The following is a 14,667-nucleotide window of genomic DNA, read 5'->3' as shown; positions in this document are numbered from 1 at the left end:
TCTGTCCACGGTTGGCACTGATTGCCCCTCCCCACTGGGCCCTGTCTCCTGCCCCTACCCAGGTTCTTACCAGCAGGACCAGGATCATGGGGCCCTGGTAGATGTAGTCGGTGTACACCCCAGGCCTTTTGCCAAACCAGCACCTAGAAGGCCACAGAGGAAAGGGGAGGAAGGGTCATCTGCGTCCACCTCGATGGCATGGGGAGGGACAGTGCTTGGCCAGGACAGGACTGGGGCTGGAGGCCAAGAGGTAGATGTCCCAATTCCAACCCTGGCAGAAGGTCAAGTCACTTGATCCCACTGCCATGCCTCAATTGTCCCATCTGCAGAACGGACAGCATCCTCTGTGATGAGATGCAAAGTTGGAAGCAAGCACCGGGGCAGGAGGTAGACAGTGGGAAAGACTGAGTGGCTGGGAACGGGCATGGGCCCAACACGAGGCTGCATCCTCGGCTCCTCCTCACAGTCCCCTGGCAGTGGCTGAGGCCCAGCATGCCCTCTGGGGGGCTGCTGGTGGGAGTGGCACCACACCTGTCACCCAGTGGGCACCCAGCAGTTCGCAATCTCAGCCTGAATCTGTCCAGTCACAGCCTGAACAACCTTGAGAGGAATACTTGCACAGGTTCTACCTGCTGCAGGAGGTAATTGCTTTGCATTTTCCCGAGTGTCCCTCCAGCAAGCTCCAGGGAGGCCTGGGGAGTGGGTGGGGACCAGACAAACTGGAAGCCCTTATGTCCTCGTGGGTATGAAGACCCCCAGTGGCTAGATCTCATAAGCCAGAAATTGAGATTTGTAAATGAAACCTTTGGATTTTTTAAAGGTTGCCTACAAAATCGAGTTTTCAGAAAACACCATGCTGGCCACACACAGCTTCTGAGGGCCGGGTCCAGTCCTCGGGCCTCTGGTCTGCAAGTTCGTTTCTGGTTTCTCACACCCAGATCCTCTCTGTTGCAGTGTTGAATTCTTACCACCAGGTGGAGCTTCAGAGCCGCTCAGACTCACTTTCTCCTTTAGCCCAAACAGTTTTTGTTTTGCTTTGTTTTTTGAGACTCATGGAGTCTCACTCTGTTGCCCAGGCTGGAGTGCAGTGGCACGATCTTGGCTCACTGCAACCTCTGCCTCCTGGGTTCAAGAGATTCTCCTGCCTCAGCCTTCCCGAGTAGCTGGACTACAGGTGCGCACCACCACACCCAGCTAATTTTTGTATATATATATATATATTTTTTAGTAGATACGGGGTTTCACCATGTTGGCCAGGCTGGTCTCAAACTCCTGACCTCAAGTGATCCGCCTGCCTCGGCTTCCCAAGGCCTCAGCCAGCCTGAGTCAGGAGGGAGTCAGGAGGGAGTCAACCTCATAAACACGCAAGATAATCTTCCAGGCTCCTCTTTCAGCCCAATGAAGCCGTGCAGGCCCCCTCCCCTCCATGGGGGAGGAGAGGGCTTGTCACTGTGGTGGAGGCCACTTGGACGCCAGGTCCGTCAGTCAGATAGGTTCCCGGGAACACATGTTTGGCAAAGAAGGTCCTGGGGCTCCCCTGCCATCCATGTCCACCTTTTCTGCCCCCCTCTCTCTCAGTGGTTCTCAATCTGAGCTGCACATTAGAATCACCTGGGCAGTTTTCAAGAATTCTGGGTGCCAGGCCACACCCCAGACCAATTACACCTGATTCTCTGAGGGTGAAGCCTGGGCATTGGTACTTTTCCAAGCATTCCAGGTGATTCTAATGTGAGCCAAAGTTGAGCTCCACTGCAGCAGAAATCAAGTTTCCAGGCACGATTGGAAACATCTGAGTCCATTTCATAAGGAACCAAAGAACTTCAGAGCTGGAAGAAGCCTCTGAGATCATCTAGGTCCACTTCTATTAAATTCATAGACTCTTTTATTAAGATGTCTTAATATTAATAGAACACATTTATATAGCATTTACTCTATGTGCCAGGAACTATTGTAAATGCTTAATATAGATGGACTCATATCACCCCACAACAGCCCTTTGAGGCAGTAGCATGTCCATTTTACAGATGAGGAAACTGAGGCACACTGCAGTAATCTGTCCAAGGTCACACAGCTATTTAAAGATGGAGCCACGATTCTGAACCTGGGCAGTCTGGCTCCAGGCTGCTTCCTGTGTAAGCTCAAGACAGATAAAGGAGGCTGGGTCCTGCTTGTCCAGCCCCACCCAGGCAGAGCACAGGCAGGGACCCTCCGAATGAGTCCAGCCCCCAGATCTCTCCCTTTATAGATGCAGAAACCATGGTCCTGAGGGGAAAAAGCCAGCATGGCCAATGCCCGTGGGGAGTGTCACCAAGCTGGGCTGGGTGCCTAAACCTTGGGGTCAGGAAGGGAAAGGAGATGACTTACTTCTCATTGTCGTAGTACAGCTTCCCAATGGCCCAGGCCACAATGATGGGGAAGGGCACACCTGGGGGAGAGATGGGCTGTCACAGAGCCCTCAGCGGGGGCTGGAGGATGTGGGCCTGGAGAACCCCAGCGCAGCCCAGGCTCCAGGGGGTCTGGGGTTACCCAGGGTGGATCTCAAACTCACACACCTCCTTCAAGGTGCTTCTACTGCCGCCCACCCCCAAGAGGAGCAGAGGGCTATCGTGCACACCTTACCGCCCCAACCCGACCTCCATCCCTCAGGCCCCCCAGCCCGCTGGCCTGAGTCTGGAGGAGAGGGCAGCCCGGCGGCCGCCACTGCCCAGGCTGCGGAGGTGGCTGCCCAGCTCACCCCAGCCAATGCAGATGAACATCCACTTGCGCAGCCGGTCGGTGGAGTAGGTGAGCACGATGGCTGTGTGCAGGTAGCAGCCCTCGCCGAACATCCAGAAGAAGTTGGTCACATGGAAGTAGTTGTAGGCGGCTGTCACCAACCTGCACCAGCCCTGCCACCCCACCCCCAACCAGAGATGATGATGGGGGGCAGGGGAGGCACCAAACCCTGGGCCTGGGCCTCCCCAGGGCAGGACAGGGCACACCCTGGGATCCCACTCCTGTTCTGTGGGCTCCTCCTCTGCAGGGCAGGCCCACCTGGGCCCCTCCTCTGACCTGGGCTTGGCCTGACCTGCTCCCCGCTCCCCTGCCAGGACGTACCACGTTGCTCTGGTGGACCTCGGGGCTCATGGTTAGCTGGACCACGAACCAGGTGGCATTGCGCAGGATGAAGGCAGAGATGAGGTTCCAGTGGATGATGTTTCGCAGGCACCGGATGCTCCTGGTGCAGCAGGGCGGGTGGATGATGGGAGCGATAGGAGAGAGAGGATGAGGGGTAGGCCACCTACATCACCCCAGCCCAGATGTGTAGATGAGGAAACTGAGGCACAGGGTGGGGCTGACTGGCCAAGTCACACAGGGAGGTGACAGCCAGGCTCTCCTAATGCCCCATGAAGCCCTTCCTGCCTGCAGCCCACCCAGACATAAGCCCCAGGCAGAGCCTGGCACTCCATGGAGCCTGTGCTCCATGGACCAGGGCAGCTGGATTCCTGGCGATGCCCGCTTCCCCTGGGGGTGCCTTCTACTCCCTGCCATTCCAGGATGGACAGTCACAGGGGTCAGCCCTGCTCCCAGCCTCCAGCCCTGATGCTCGGCTCCTGATCCCAACCATCCCCATCCCCGGCTCTGCCACCTGCATCCTTGGCGGTAGTGCTGGGGCCCAGGTACCTTCGAACCTGAAATGGGGCACCACTTCATGGAGCCCCCACCTCCAGGGCTCCATCTGCCTGGTCACCCCAATGGGTGCAGCCTGGCCTGGGTATGGGTGACATAAGACAAGTTTTGTCCCTCCCCACCATTCCAGCAGCTACTGGGGAGAGGGCAGAGCGGCTCTGCCAGAGGTTCCCAGAGACCTGAGACTCTCAGATAAGCCAGCACCTGCCACCCTCTCCCAGCAACCCCCACCCCAACCTAGAGCTGCTCCTCTCACTTTTACACCCTGCTTCTGCTCTAGGGCCTGGGGACAGGAGGAGGCAGTGCTGGGGTCTTCTCACCTGAGCCGCAGAAAGAGGACAAAGGCCACCAGGAGGGCCACCAGGGAGATACAGTGGCCCAGGTAGTTGATGATGACTGCGACATGGTAGTGCACCTTGCTTTTTTTCTGGAGCAGGAGAGAGGGGCAGAGGTGAGCCTTCTGCTGGATGGGAGCTGCTCTGTGAGGACATCGCCTAGGGGTGGCTGGGATGGAGTGGGTCATGATCTCAAGGGCCACTCCCCCTTCCTGAGCATCTGCTGAGGGTCAGGCCTCGCTGCAGAGCAATGCCGTCCAGTTTGAGGCTCTGCCTGTCCCTGAATCCCATGCTGTGTTCACTGCTCCGTGTTGTGTCGAACTGAATCTCCACATCACGTGGGATTCCCCGCTCCACATGGACCCCCCGCCCCTGCATGCACAAGCACATGTGGCCGGCTCACAGGTGCGCCCTCACACTCGCATCTACCCATGCTGCCACCCAGTCAGAACACCAGGTGGACCTCTCAGCTGCAGAGACACCAAACTCCTGGGATTTCTCTTCTCCACCCATTTCTGAACTGAGTCACCACCTTCTCAGCCACCCCTAAATCCCTCCTGCTGCAATGCCGCCTGCTCCTGTGAGCGAGGAGGGGCCGGGCAGCTGCTGGGCTCTGGCATCCACAGAATCAGCAGAAACCACAGAAAAGTCTCCTTAGGCTCCATAACTCACTTTCCGGGGCCTTCCCCATCCCTGGCCCAAGGGGATCTGTGCAGAGTGAGCAGGATCCTCTCCCAGGACTGTAACACATTCCCTGGGTTTATTTCTTAATGAATTTAATATACTGATGGAGGTCACTGCCCTCCTCTTTACAGCAATCTTGAGTTCCAAGAGTGGTGAAGCCTTCCTGTTTACAGAGGATTTTCATATCTGTTATCGTCTTAAACCATCAGGGCAACCCCGTGAGGGGAGCCGGAAGGGCATCTGGGCTTTATTTTGTAGGAAAACAGCACAGAGGTTATGCTGACGCGCTGGAGGTCGCGCAACTCCAAAACCACCTCTTGCCTGCACATGTAGATTGGCAAGATACGAAGGCTGCAAACAGGTCCCCAGCCCATAATAGGGGACTGGTCAGTCCCCATGCCCAGCTCTCTGCAGACTCCTGCCCAAGAGCACAGCCCCCATCCACACTTTTATAGGTCCCAAGAAGCAGGGCCTAGAAACCAAGAGCTTGACACACAGTCAAACTCCAAAGCAGTGTGTGAGTGAAGGAAGGAAAGACGGGTGTTGAAAAGCAGGTGACTTTGAGAAGGGAGGGGTCCCTGGCAGCACCTCCCTTCCTCCCCGTTTCTAGGCTCTAGGGTGGGGCTGAATGATCATGAGGCACAAAGGCGGGTGACATGCAAGTGCTGAGAAGCAGTGAGCTCACAACGGCCCTCATCATCTTCTCAGAGCCACCAAGGAGCTACTGGCCACCAAGGAGCTACTCCATAGGCCTTCCTGTTGGAATTACAGAACCCACTTGAAACCAGAGATCAAGTCCAGCCCTATCCAGCAGGCATCCCAGGAGAAGCCAAGACCCTATGCCCAGTTCCACCCGGCCACCAAGGCCCTTCTGAAGGAGCACCCTCATTGGGGAACCTCTCCAGAGGCTGCTACAGAAGCTCTGTTCTTGGAGCTGGTTTCCAGGCAGAGGCTTTCTGGAACATGGCAGGTAATTACATTAGCAACTCCAGCCTCCAAAGGACTGGGATCCAGGGAGGTGTAAATGAAGGCAGGAGAGAGAGAGACAGAGAGGGGAGTGAGGAGAGGGTACCTATCACCCGTGCAAGTGGGGAGGGTCTCTGAGCGCCTGGCGGCAGATGCCCCAATCCAGAGGCTCTGGAAGATATGCACACATCACAGGCTGTCTGGAGCTGGTATTTAATATCCTTTTATTAAATTTTCCACAAATCCATGCTGAGAAGCCCCTGGGTAATGACAACATGTGTGGAGCCGAGCATGACACAACACCCCGGCCTTGTTCACAGGCCCAGGCTGGGCGGGAGGAGCGCAGTGTGCAGGGAGACCCTTCAGTGCTGCCTTCCAGGGCCCCTGCCTCACTCCCGAGTCAGGCCGTACCGGGCCCTTGGGGTTGGAGTGGGGAGGAGTTATCTGTTAAGCACCTGCTGTATGCTGAGCACTGTGCCAGGAGCTCTGCAGACGCTACTGCTTTTCTTTCCCACAGCTGCCCTTGGAGACTGCTCCTCTCATCCCATTTCTTTCCGTAGAAGAGACTGAATAATTGGCCACGCCACGCAGCCGGTATCTGGAACCTGGGTCTGCCTGGCTTTAAAATCCCTCTTTTCCCTGTTTCCCAGGGACATTTCTTTTTTTGGGTGGGGGAGGGATGGAGTCTCACTCTGTCGCCCAGTCTGGAGTGGTGCAGTGGCAGGATCTCAGCTCACTGCAGCCTCTGCTTCCTGGGTTCAAGTGATTCTCCTGCCTCAGCCTCCCGAGTAGCTGGGATCACAGGCATGCACCACCATGCCCAGCTAATATTTTGTATTTTTTGGTAGAGATGGGGTTTTGCCATGTTGCCCAGGCTGGTCTCGAACTCCTGAGCTCAGGCAATCCACCTGTCTCAGCCTCCCAAAGTGCTGGGATTACAGGCGTGAGCCACCGTGTCCGGCCCTCTGTGACATTTCTTGGGGGACAAGCAGGAATTGAAAGCAGAGGCACTCTCTGGGGTGGTCTCACGCCACTTTGGGCCCAGGAGCCTAGGAGGACCTCCTGCTGGGACAATAGCGCCCAAGAGGGCTTTCCTCCAAGAGCCTGAGGGAGAATCAGGCCAAACCATTCCCGGGGGACAAAGTCTCAGTGTGCCTCCCTGAGCAGTCGGGCCTGGGCCGGGTTCAAGCCCTGTCTCTCATAGGCCACATCAGCATCATGCAACCTGAGAAGACAGCTGGAGAGACAGCCTGAGGGATGGCTGCTGATACCCTGAGACAAATACATCCTGCGACACCCAGACAGAAGCCAGTGACACTGTGACATTTCCAATAACAACCAGAGTTCTGGCCAGCATTATTTAGAGAGACAGCAAGGCCTTAAGAGGCACCCAGGAACACCCTGAGAGGTGGCCAGTGATACCTGGAGAGGAGAGTCAGCAGCACCCCCAGGGACAGCCAGTGACACCCCGACCGACGGCCACGATAACAGCAAAGCAGCTGGGATGTCCGAAGGACAAATGGGCACAGCTACCCCTGGGGCCCTGACCAGCACTCCATCTCCATCCAGTCTGGAGACCTAAGACCAGCAGGCACCCCGCCCTAAGGAGGGTGGCACAGCGTGGTACTTGGCAGAGGCCACTCCGCTGTACCCTCAGTGATCTGAATTGAATAAGCAATTTGTGCCCGGCTGACTCTGACTGGACTCTCTACAGGACACCACCTCGTCCCAGGCGCCGCAGTGCCAGATCCGTCCTGATGCCTCTCTGGGTTGGTGGCAATGAGACCTCCCTTCCAAGCTCCCCACTGGTGCCCACTCCATTCTGGCACGTCCTCTCCACCGAGGCTTCCAGAGCTACTCCTCTTACCCTGCAGTGGGCACTCACTCCAGCCCCTCGATCCTCAAAGGGTGGCCCCTGGCCCAGCAACAGCACACAGAGGAGCACGCAGAGATCTTGAGGAAAGTGGAATGTATGCCCTACGCCAGGCCCATGGAATCGGAGCTTGGTTTTAGGAAAAAGCACCTTTGCAGTTCAGAAGCCCTGGTCCAACCACCACTCACCTCTCCCCACAAGGTGAGCAGTGAACCTTGGTCCACAAACCCAGACACCCAGAATCCGTTTCATGTCCCACCACGGTGTGCTCTCCCAGGCTGTGCCTGAGGCCCAGGCTCCTGTGCGCAGCAGAACGTGGGGAAAGGGGATAGAGTGTGTGCAAGTGTTGGGCGGGTGGGGGAAGGTTGGACAGTGGGGAAGGGAGTGAACAGTAGTAGCGGGAGGTGGTGGGGGGAGGAGAGGGTGCTGATACAGGCAGCAGGTGTAGGGGGTGGTGCTGGGGGCTCAGTGCCATCCCCCGGCCAGCCATGCATGCAACAGTTGGGGGCCTGTCCCCTGGTGGTGCTGGCTGCGGGCAGATCTCCTGGGTTGCCTGGCCTTGAGGTGCCCTCGCAAGTCCCATTTCACAGGCAGACTTCTGCGAATCCATTATCTGCGATACCCCAGGGCGCTGGAGCTTAATTAGGGCTTAGCCCAGGCCCAGAGCTGAGAAACCTACCACTCAATTAATTGGATACTTTCCTCTGCAGTTCTGGGAGGGGTCTGGCGAGGCTGGGGGCTGGCAGAAGGGAATGGCATTTTCACTAATTAAACTAATCGATTACCCAGAGTGCTAGGCACCAGGCCAGCAGGGGCTGCAGAGGAAAGAGATGGCAGAGCCAGGCACGGATGGGCTGGGGGGTGGGGCCGGTCACTCCCCCAGGTGTACACTACAACCTCCCCTGACCTCACAGGGGAGATGAGAGACAGGGGGCGGCAGGTGAATGGAACGTCTCCCATAGGCCAAGACAGGCCAACACCACCCTTCCATCCCCAGAAGGCAGAGATCTGAATTCCTGGCCACCATTTTTGGGAACTTGGTGAGGTTAAGTTGCCTCCTCAAGGTCATGCAGCAGGTTCCCGTTGAAACCCAAACCCTAAGGTCCGTGCTATTCCCACTGCAATGCAAAGACGGGGCTGATGAAACCAGGCTCCCGATCCTCTTCCTTGTCCTAACGCTGCTGGTGGACAGAGGGAGAGACCCCTGTCCTGGCAGGGGTGGGTGTTGCAGGGCAGGCTGAGGGTGGCTAACCTACTGCCCTTAGGCCTTTGAAGGGTGCTGGGGAAAATGGGGGCTGCCAAGTGTCCCCATCAGCCAACTGAAAAGAAGGGGCTTACATTAGAGCAGGAGAGACAGGTGAACCATGAAGACCCCGCGCTGACCCTCAGGAGGGTTGAGTGCAGGGCGTGAAGCTGGGACAGACAGTGCGGCCTGCAGCCTGACCTCGTGGCTTAGCTGTGCCTCCTGGACACCATCCCTCTCTGCAATGGCGTGTGGTCCTGAGTCACTGACAGCACTGACCCGCTCTTCTGAGCACCAGCCCTGTTTCCTTTCCTCCCACCTCCTCTACTGTGTGCCAGGCTACGGGCTCCCCACATCCCTGAACGGTCTTGCCCACTCCCACCCCACCAGCCAAGGCCAAGGCCATCTCCTCTGGCCCAACTAAGTCTCCTAACCTGGAACCCCACCTCCTTCCCCCAGTCCAGGAGGAGCCCTCCTCCCAATCCCAGGACTTCCCAGGTGGGCTCTCTGTGTGGGGGCTTAGCAAGCTGAGGGCTTTCCCTGCTCAGATCAGATCATCAGGGAGCCTGACCAACCCACCCCAGCCTTGAGTGCCACCCAAAGGTCTGGCCTGTGGGATCTGAGATGCCAGGCAGCCCCTCGCCCTGCCAGAGCAGCACCGTGGAAGAACTCATGAGTCTTTTAAGCTAGGCATTGACCTAGCTGCAGCTTCCGGAAGGAGACAGCAGAGCCCCGCATTAGCTCAGTGACTTGAGGCCAGGAAGCCAGGGGTGGGGCTAACCAAAGCTTGCCAGGCCGGGGTGGGAGCTACAGGTGAAGGAAAGTGATTCTTTCTCCGTTAACTTTGTTTCACGCCAGATACCTGGCAGTGGGCAAAGCAGAGCCTGGGCTGCAGAGCCTGTGTTCCAGAGCCTGGGCTCCAAAGCCCTGGGTTCCGGGCTCTGACTTAACTGCCAAAAATACAAAAATTAGCCCAGCATGGTGGTGCATTCCTGTAATCGCAGCTACTCAGGAGGCTGAGGCAGGAGAATCACTTGAACCAGGGAGGTGGAGGTTGCAATGAGCCGACATCGCGCCACAGCACTCCAGCCTGGCGACAGAGGAAGACTCTGTCTCAAAAAAAAAAAAAAAAAAAAGGAATGTCCCAGAGCCACGTGACCTTGTGTGAATCATTCCCCTTTGCTGGGCCCCAGTCTCCCCATCTGTAATGTGAACGGGTTGCACTAGATTAGAGTTTCTCACTTTTGCCCCATCAGAAGGCTCCCCTGGGGCACTCATGAAAGACACAGATTCCCAGGTCCTCCTTGGACAGTGTGATTTCTTAGGTGTTGGGTGTGGCCCTGGGACCTGTATTTGGACAAGTGCTCTGGGAGATTCCTTTTTTTTTTTTTTTTTTTTGAGACAGAGTCTTGCTTTGTCGCCAGGCTGGAGTGCTGTGGCGCGATCTGGGCTCACTGCAAGCTCCGCCTCCCTGGTTCAAGTGATTCTCCTGCCTCAGCCTCCTGAGTAGCTGCGATTACAGGGATGCGCCACCATGCTCAGCTAATTTTTGTATTTTTAGCAGAGATGAGGTTTCACCATGTTGGCCAGGATGGTCTCGATCTCCTGACCTCGTGATCTGCCCGCCTCGTCCTCCCAAAGTGCTGGGATTACAGGCGTGAGCCACCGCACTTGGCCCCACTTTTTTTTTTTAATGGAATTTCGCTCTTTTTGCCCAGGCTGGAGTGCAATGGCACAATCTCGGCTCACTGCAACCTCCGCCTCCTGGTTTCAAGCGATTCTCCTGCCTCAGCCTCCCGTGTAGCTGGGATTACAGGTGTAATCCCACCACATCCGGCTAATTTTGTATTTTTAGTAGAGATGGGGTTTCACCATGTTGGACAGGCTGGTCTTGAACTCCTGACCTCAGGAGATCTGCCTCTGGACGATTCTTATAACCAGGCAAGTCTGGGAACCTCAAGATGGGAAGGAGAGTCTCCACGGTCCCTTCCAGCTCTGATCTTTAGGCGACGGGATTCTTGGGACTGCTTAGGTCAGTCTCTCTCTTCCACAATCAGAATCCCTGGCCCTCAGACAGCCTGGGGTGTCCCCCCTTCTGCCCTTTGACCCCCGTCTTCCTCAGCACCAAGGGAGAAAGCATCGGGTGGAAAAGGAGACAGGGTGGGAGAGACCAAGGGCAGCAGCAGCTCCAGGATAGATATATTTGTGCCTCTGCCAAATATCACCCTTCAAAGATTATTCATTGCAGCACCGTTTGTAATAACTAAAGACTGAGAATAAAGACTGGTTTAAATAAATTATGGTACATTTTGTGATATTATGCAAATGCAAAAAGAATGAAGATGCTCTTTATGTACTGATATGGAACCATCTCTAAGATAGATGATTATATGAAAAAAGCAAGGTGTAGACAGTGTGTATAACATGCAACATTCAGGTAAAAACAAAAAAGAATACGTATACAAAATTACTCGTGTATACGGAGAATGTCTCTGGAAGGACACTTATGAAATTGGCAAAATGGTTGCCTCTGGGAGGGAATCCAGTGGCTGGGGACGGGGTGGGAGGGGACATTGTATTCCCATTTGTACCTTCTGAGTTCTGTGTAAGCAATATCTGCTCAAAAACATTTAACATTTTAAAAGGCTTTCCAAGGGCTTTTTCAAACTGCATTGCTACCTCCATCCCGTCCCTGGTTCCCATACAGCCCTGTGGCTGGAACTGGATGTATCTCTCAGGCATGTGTGGTGGAAAAGGGTGGGACTCCTGTGACCGAGTCTGGTCTCCCTTTGCACCCCCAGGACAGTCCCATGCCCAGTGCAAGCGGCTGCCCGATGAGCACAGGGAGAAGGAAGGAAGGAACAAGGACCCATCTCATCACCATCAGAGCCTGCCCAGTGCCCCATTGGTCCAGCCTGCCCTCGAGGGCGCCTGCTCATGGGCCATTTCCAAGTTGACAGCTCCAGCTCCCCAGTCAGCTTCACTAGAGCAGGGCCTTGACATCAGCCTCTGGCTCCCTGACTCCAAGTAGCAGGCACAAAACTCTGCTGGGGACCCTGGACCCCCCTCCATATGGGCAGCCTTGTTCGGCTCAGCCTCACCTCCTCATTGAGGATCTCCTGGCACTCGGAGTAATTCACGCGGGCGGCCCAGCTGCCATTGGCCAGGCACTCCCGGTAGCCATTGTCTGGAAAAGGAAGAGAGAGGCAGTGATGGCGGGGCAGCCCCGGCCCCTGCCTGACCATCCTGGCCCAGATGGATGCGTAGATGGATCTGTAGATGGCCAGTACAGGCACCTGCTGGCTGGGGGTTGTGTAGTGAAGCTGGGGAAAGGGGCTTCCTTACCACCCCCATCTTCCTGCCTCTTTCTGCCCATTGGCCTCCAGCAGGGGTTGGTGGCTCCCCCGGCTCTGCCCACTCAAGCTGGCATGATCATGCCCACAGGACTGGCCCGTGGACAGGCTTGACCAGCTCCCTGGGCTGTTCCTTTGCAAGTCATTATGTGGTGGCAGATGACAGGTAGGTGCTCTTCTAAGAAACCTCCTTTTCAGGGGTCTTGCAAGACAGCAAAAAAATGGTGAGACCTCATGAGTCAATTTTCACGAGGCTGGGCATGACACGGTGGAAGGGTATGTGGTGACAGCTTGCGTGGCAGGTGGCACGACAGGGCTTCTTGTGGTAGAGCCATCTCACAGAGGCTGCCGTGGGAGGTCCTCACTGGCTGTGCTGCACATGGGGGCTCAGAGTTCATGGGGCAGATCTTGGGGAAGGTCCCATGGTGGCACTTCCCCATAGCGGGCCTGTGTTGGAAGGTCGTGGTCTGTGGGTGGGGGGAACATCCATGATGGAGGTCTCTTGGACAGAAAATGACAGGTGACAGGCGTGTGTGGGGAGATGTCATCACTCAGGTCTGTCACAGCTGCTCCTAGCCTGGCCCATGTCACTCAAGGAAGAAGGCGGAGAGTGGCCCAGGGACATATGGAGGTTTGTGCAGCCACCGGCCTGGACTGTGGCCCAGAACCTGTCACCTTCTAAGGAGATGGGGAGGGGCCCTGGGAGCTGAACTGATGCCTGGCTTTAGGGCCCTGGGATGGGCAGAGCTGCCCAACGTGTTCCCCTTACCCTCCTTCGTGCCTACCAGGCTTGAGCTCCAGGGTCCTAAAACCTAGCTGGGAAGGGACAGCGTGAGTTCTAAATTCCATCTCATCTTCTCTGCTGGCAGAGGTCACCCCACCCCACCCTGTACCCGGCTCTGGCATCAGTAGCTCTAAACATGCTTCCTTGAGTTAATTCTGGCTCTGACTTCAGGCAGAACTGCCTGGCAGAGAAATGAAGCCCTGAGTATCTCCCCTGGAGCCTCCCTCACTGTAGGCCTTCCTGTGGCTCCCAGTGGCCCTTGGGGCTGGAAGAGGGCTGGGAAAGCTGCCGGAGTCCCAGTCCTCGAGTCTGGAGCCCCATGGGGCAGAACCCTGTGAGGATCTAGAGGCTGGGGCCCTGGGACCAGCTGAGCTGCTGCCGTGCTGCATGACTGACCTCTGGGGACCCCTTCTCATTTATAAAAGGAGCGGCTGGACTGGCTGATCCCCAAGGGACCATCCAGCCTGGGAGCTGCCTCTGCTGGCAGCATCAGGACAAGAAGGTGATGATAGGGAGCCCGTCCCGGCCTCCAGGGCTGAAAAGTAGATGTGGCCTCTCCTCTCTCGCTCTACTCCCCTCCATTCCCCTCCCTGGTCCCCCTGCTGAGGAGCTGCTCAGCTACAGCTGGCCAGTGGGAGATCCGGCTAAATGGATTTTTAAAGCTCTTCCATGTCAGTGGACCGCAGTCTCAGGGAGCCTCAGGCCCTCGGGCAGAGTTGGTGAAGAGGCTGCTGATTCTCTCCAATTGCCAAATGAGGGATGAGTTACCGGAGGGCTGAGGCTCACCCAGTGGGTTTTCATGGAGGTCTGAGGGGAGGGTGAGACGAGGAACCAGGAGAACCCAGTGTCTCTGCCATGGCTGGGAAGTCCCGGGACCAGAGGCTGCTCTGAAATACCTCCAGGGATAGGGGCTTTGGGACAGAGATCCGGCTGGAAGGGGCCCGGGGGTGGTGGGATGGGGTGGGGTGGTTCTTGAGTTAAGAGGCAGCATGGAGTAGTGCTAAGAGCGTGGCCCCTGGACCCAGACAGCCTAGCGTCAAATCCTGGCACTACCTTCCACTAGCTGTGTGACCTTGGGCAAATCCCGAAACCTGTCAGCTTCCTCCTCTGTAAGTGAGAGCATCTGAATAGCGGCTCCTACATCAAGAGTTGAGTATTTTTAGTTAACATGCACAAGGTGCTTGGAACTGTACCTGGCATGTGATGTTGGCTGTTATTTTTATTATTATTGTCTTGGAGCTGTATTTATATAACCTTACGTGAGACTCAGAGCGTGTCCCTTGTCCCCATCAAAGGGTACCGGTGGATATTGTGGGAGGAGCCCCTTTGCTCAACACCCTTGCCCCCCTTGACATGTGGGGGAGAGTCAGGAGTCCCATCAGAGGCTGGGTCACCCAGAGGGAGCAGGCTTTGATGGGGAGAAAGGAGGTGATCCGAAAGAAAGCAGGCCCAACAAGCAGGGAGCCATTGCCAGGGAGGATGCGACCTCCTTGTCTTTAATTGCTGAGCTGAGCAGTCCTCCCGAAGAATCACGGGAAAATGGATATTTTTGGAAATGCTTCCCATCCCTTTGAAGATCAGATGCAGCAGGAGGGAGGGCATTAGGGAGAAGGCCTAGAAGTCCTGGCAGCAACTCATCAGTAAATGGATTAATTAGTGCTTAATGATGAGGTGCAGCTCTGGGTACCCACTTGTGACTGACTGCACGGGCGTGCTCCACCTCATCTGGCGCTGGAGGCACCTGGAAAGGGGTCTTCCAG

At 56.2% G+C, this 14,667-nt stretch overlaps 1 protein-coding gene across 7 annotated transcripts in view; it reads right to left on the bottom strand.

The window, feature by feature from the left end:
- Positions 1-14,667, bottom strand: part of CRHR1 (corticotropin releasing hormone receptor 1) — a 54,299-nt gene that overhangs the window by 5,300 nt on the left and 34,332 nt on the right. For 5 of the 7 annotated variants that reach the window (XM_003804921.5, XM_003804922.5, XM_008965169.4 and 2 more), the window contains 6 exons: positions 11,872-11,957; positions 3,990-4,096; positions 3,097-3,217; positions 2,735-2,888; positions 2,365-2,425; positions 71-143 (listed from right to left, as the gene is read on the bottom strand). In XM_003804921.5, coding sequence (XP_003804969.1) covers positions 71-143; positions 2,365-2,425; positions 2,735-2,888; positions 3,097-3,217; positions 3,990-4,096; positions 11,872-11,957 — 602 coding nt within the window. The remainder of the gene's footprint in view (positions 1-70; positions 144-2,364; positions 2,426-2,734; positions 2,889-3,096; positions 3,218-3,989; positions 4,097-11,871; positions 11,958-14,667) is intronic. The other 2 variants (XM_008965179.4, XM_034941607.3) reach the window with 2 other exon arrangements.

This window comes from Pan paniscus, chromosome 19 (genome assembly GCF_029289425.2).
Source record: "Pan paniscus chromosome 19, NHGRI_mPanPan1-v2.0_pri, whole genome shotgun sequence".
Taxonomy (NCBI): Eukaryota; Metazoa; Chordata; class Mammalia; order Primates; family Hominidae; genus Pan; species Pan paniscus.
Note: the sequence above shows the minus strand (reverse complement) of the source record. Positions and strands in the feature narration are given on the sequence as shown.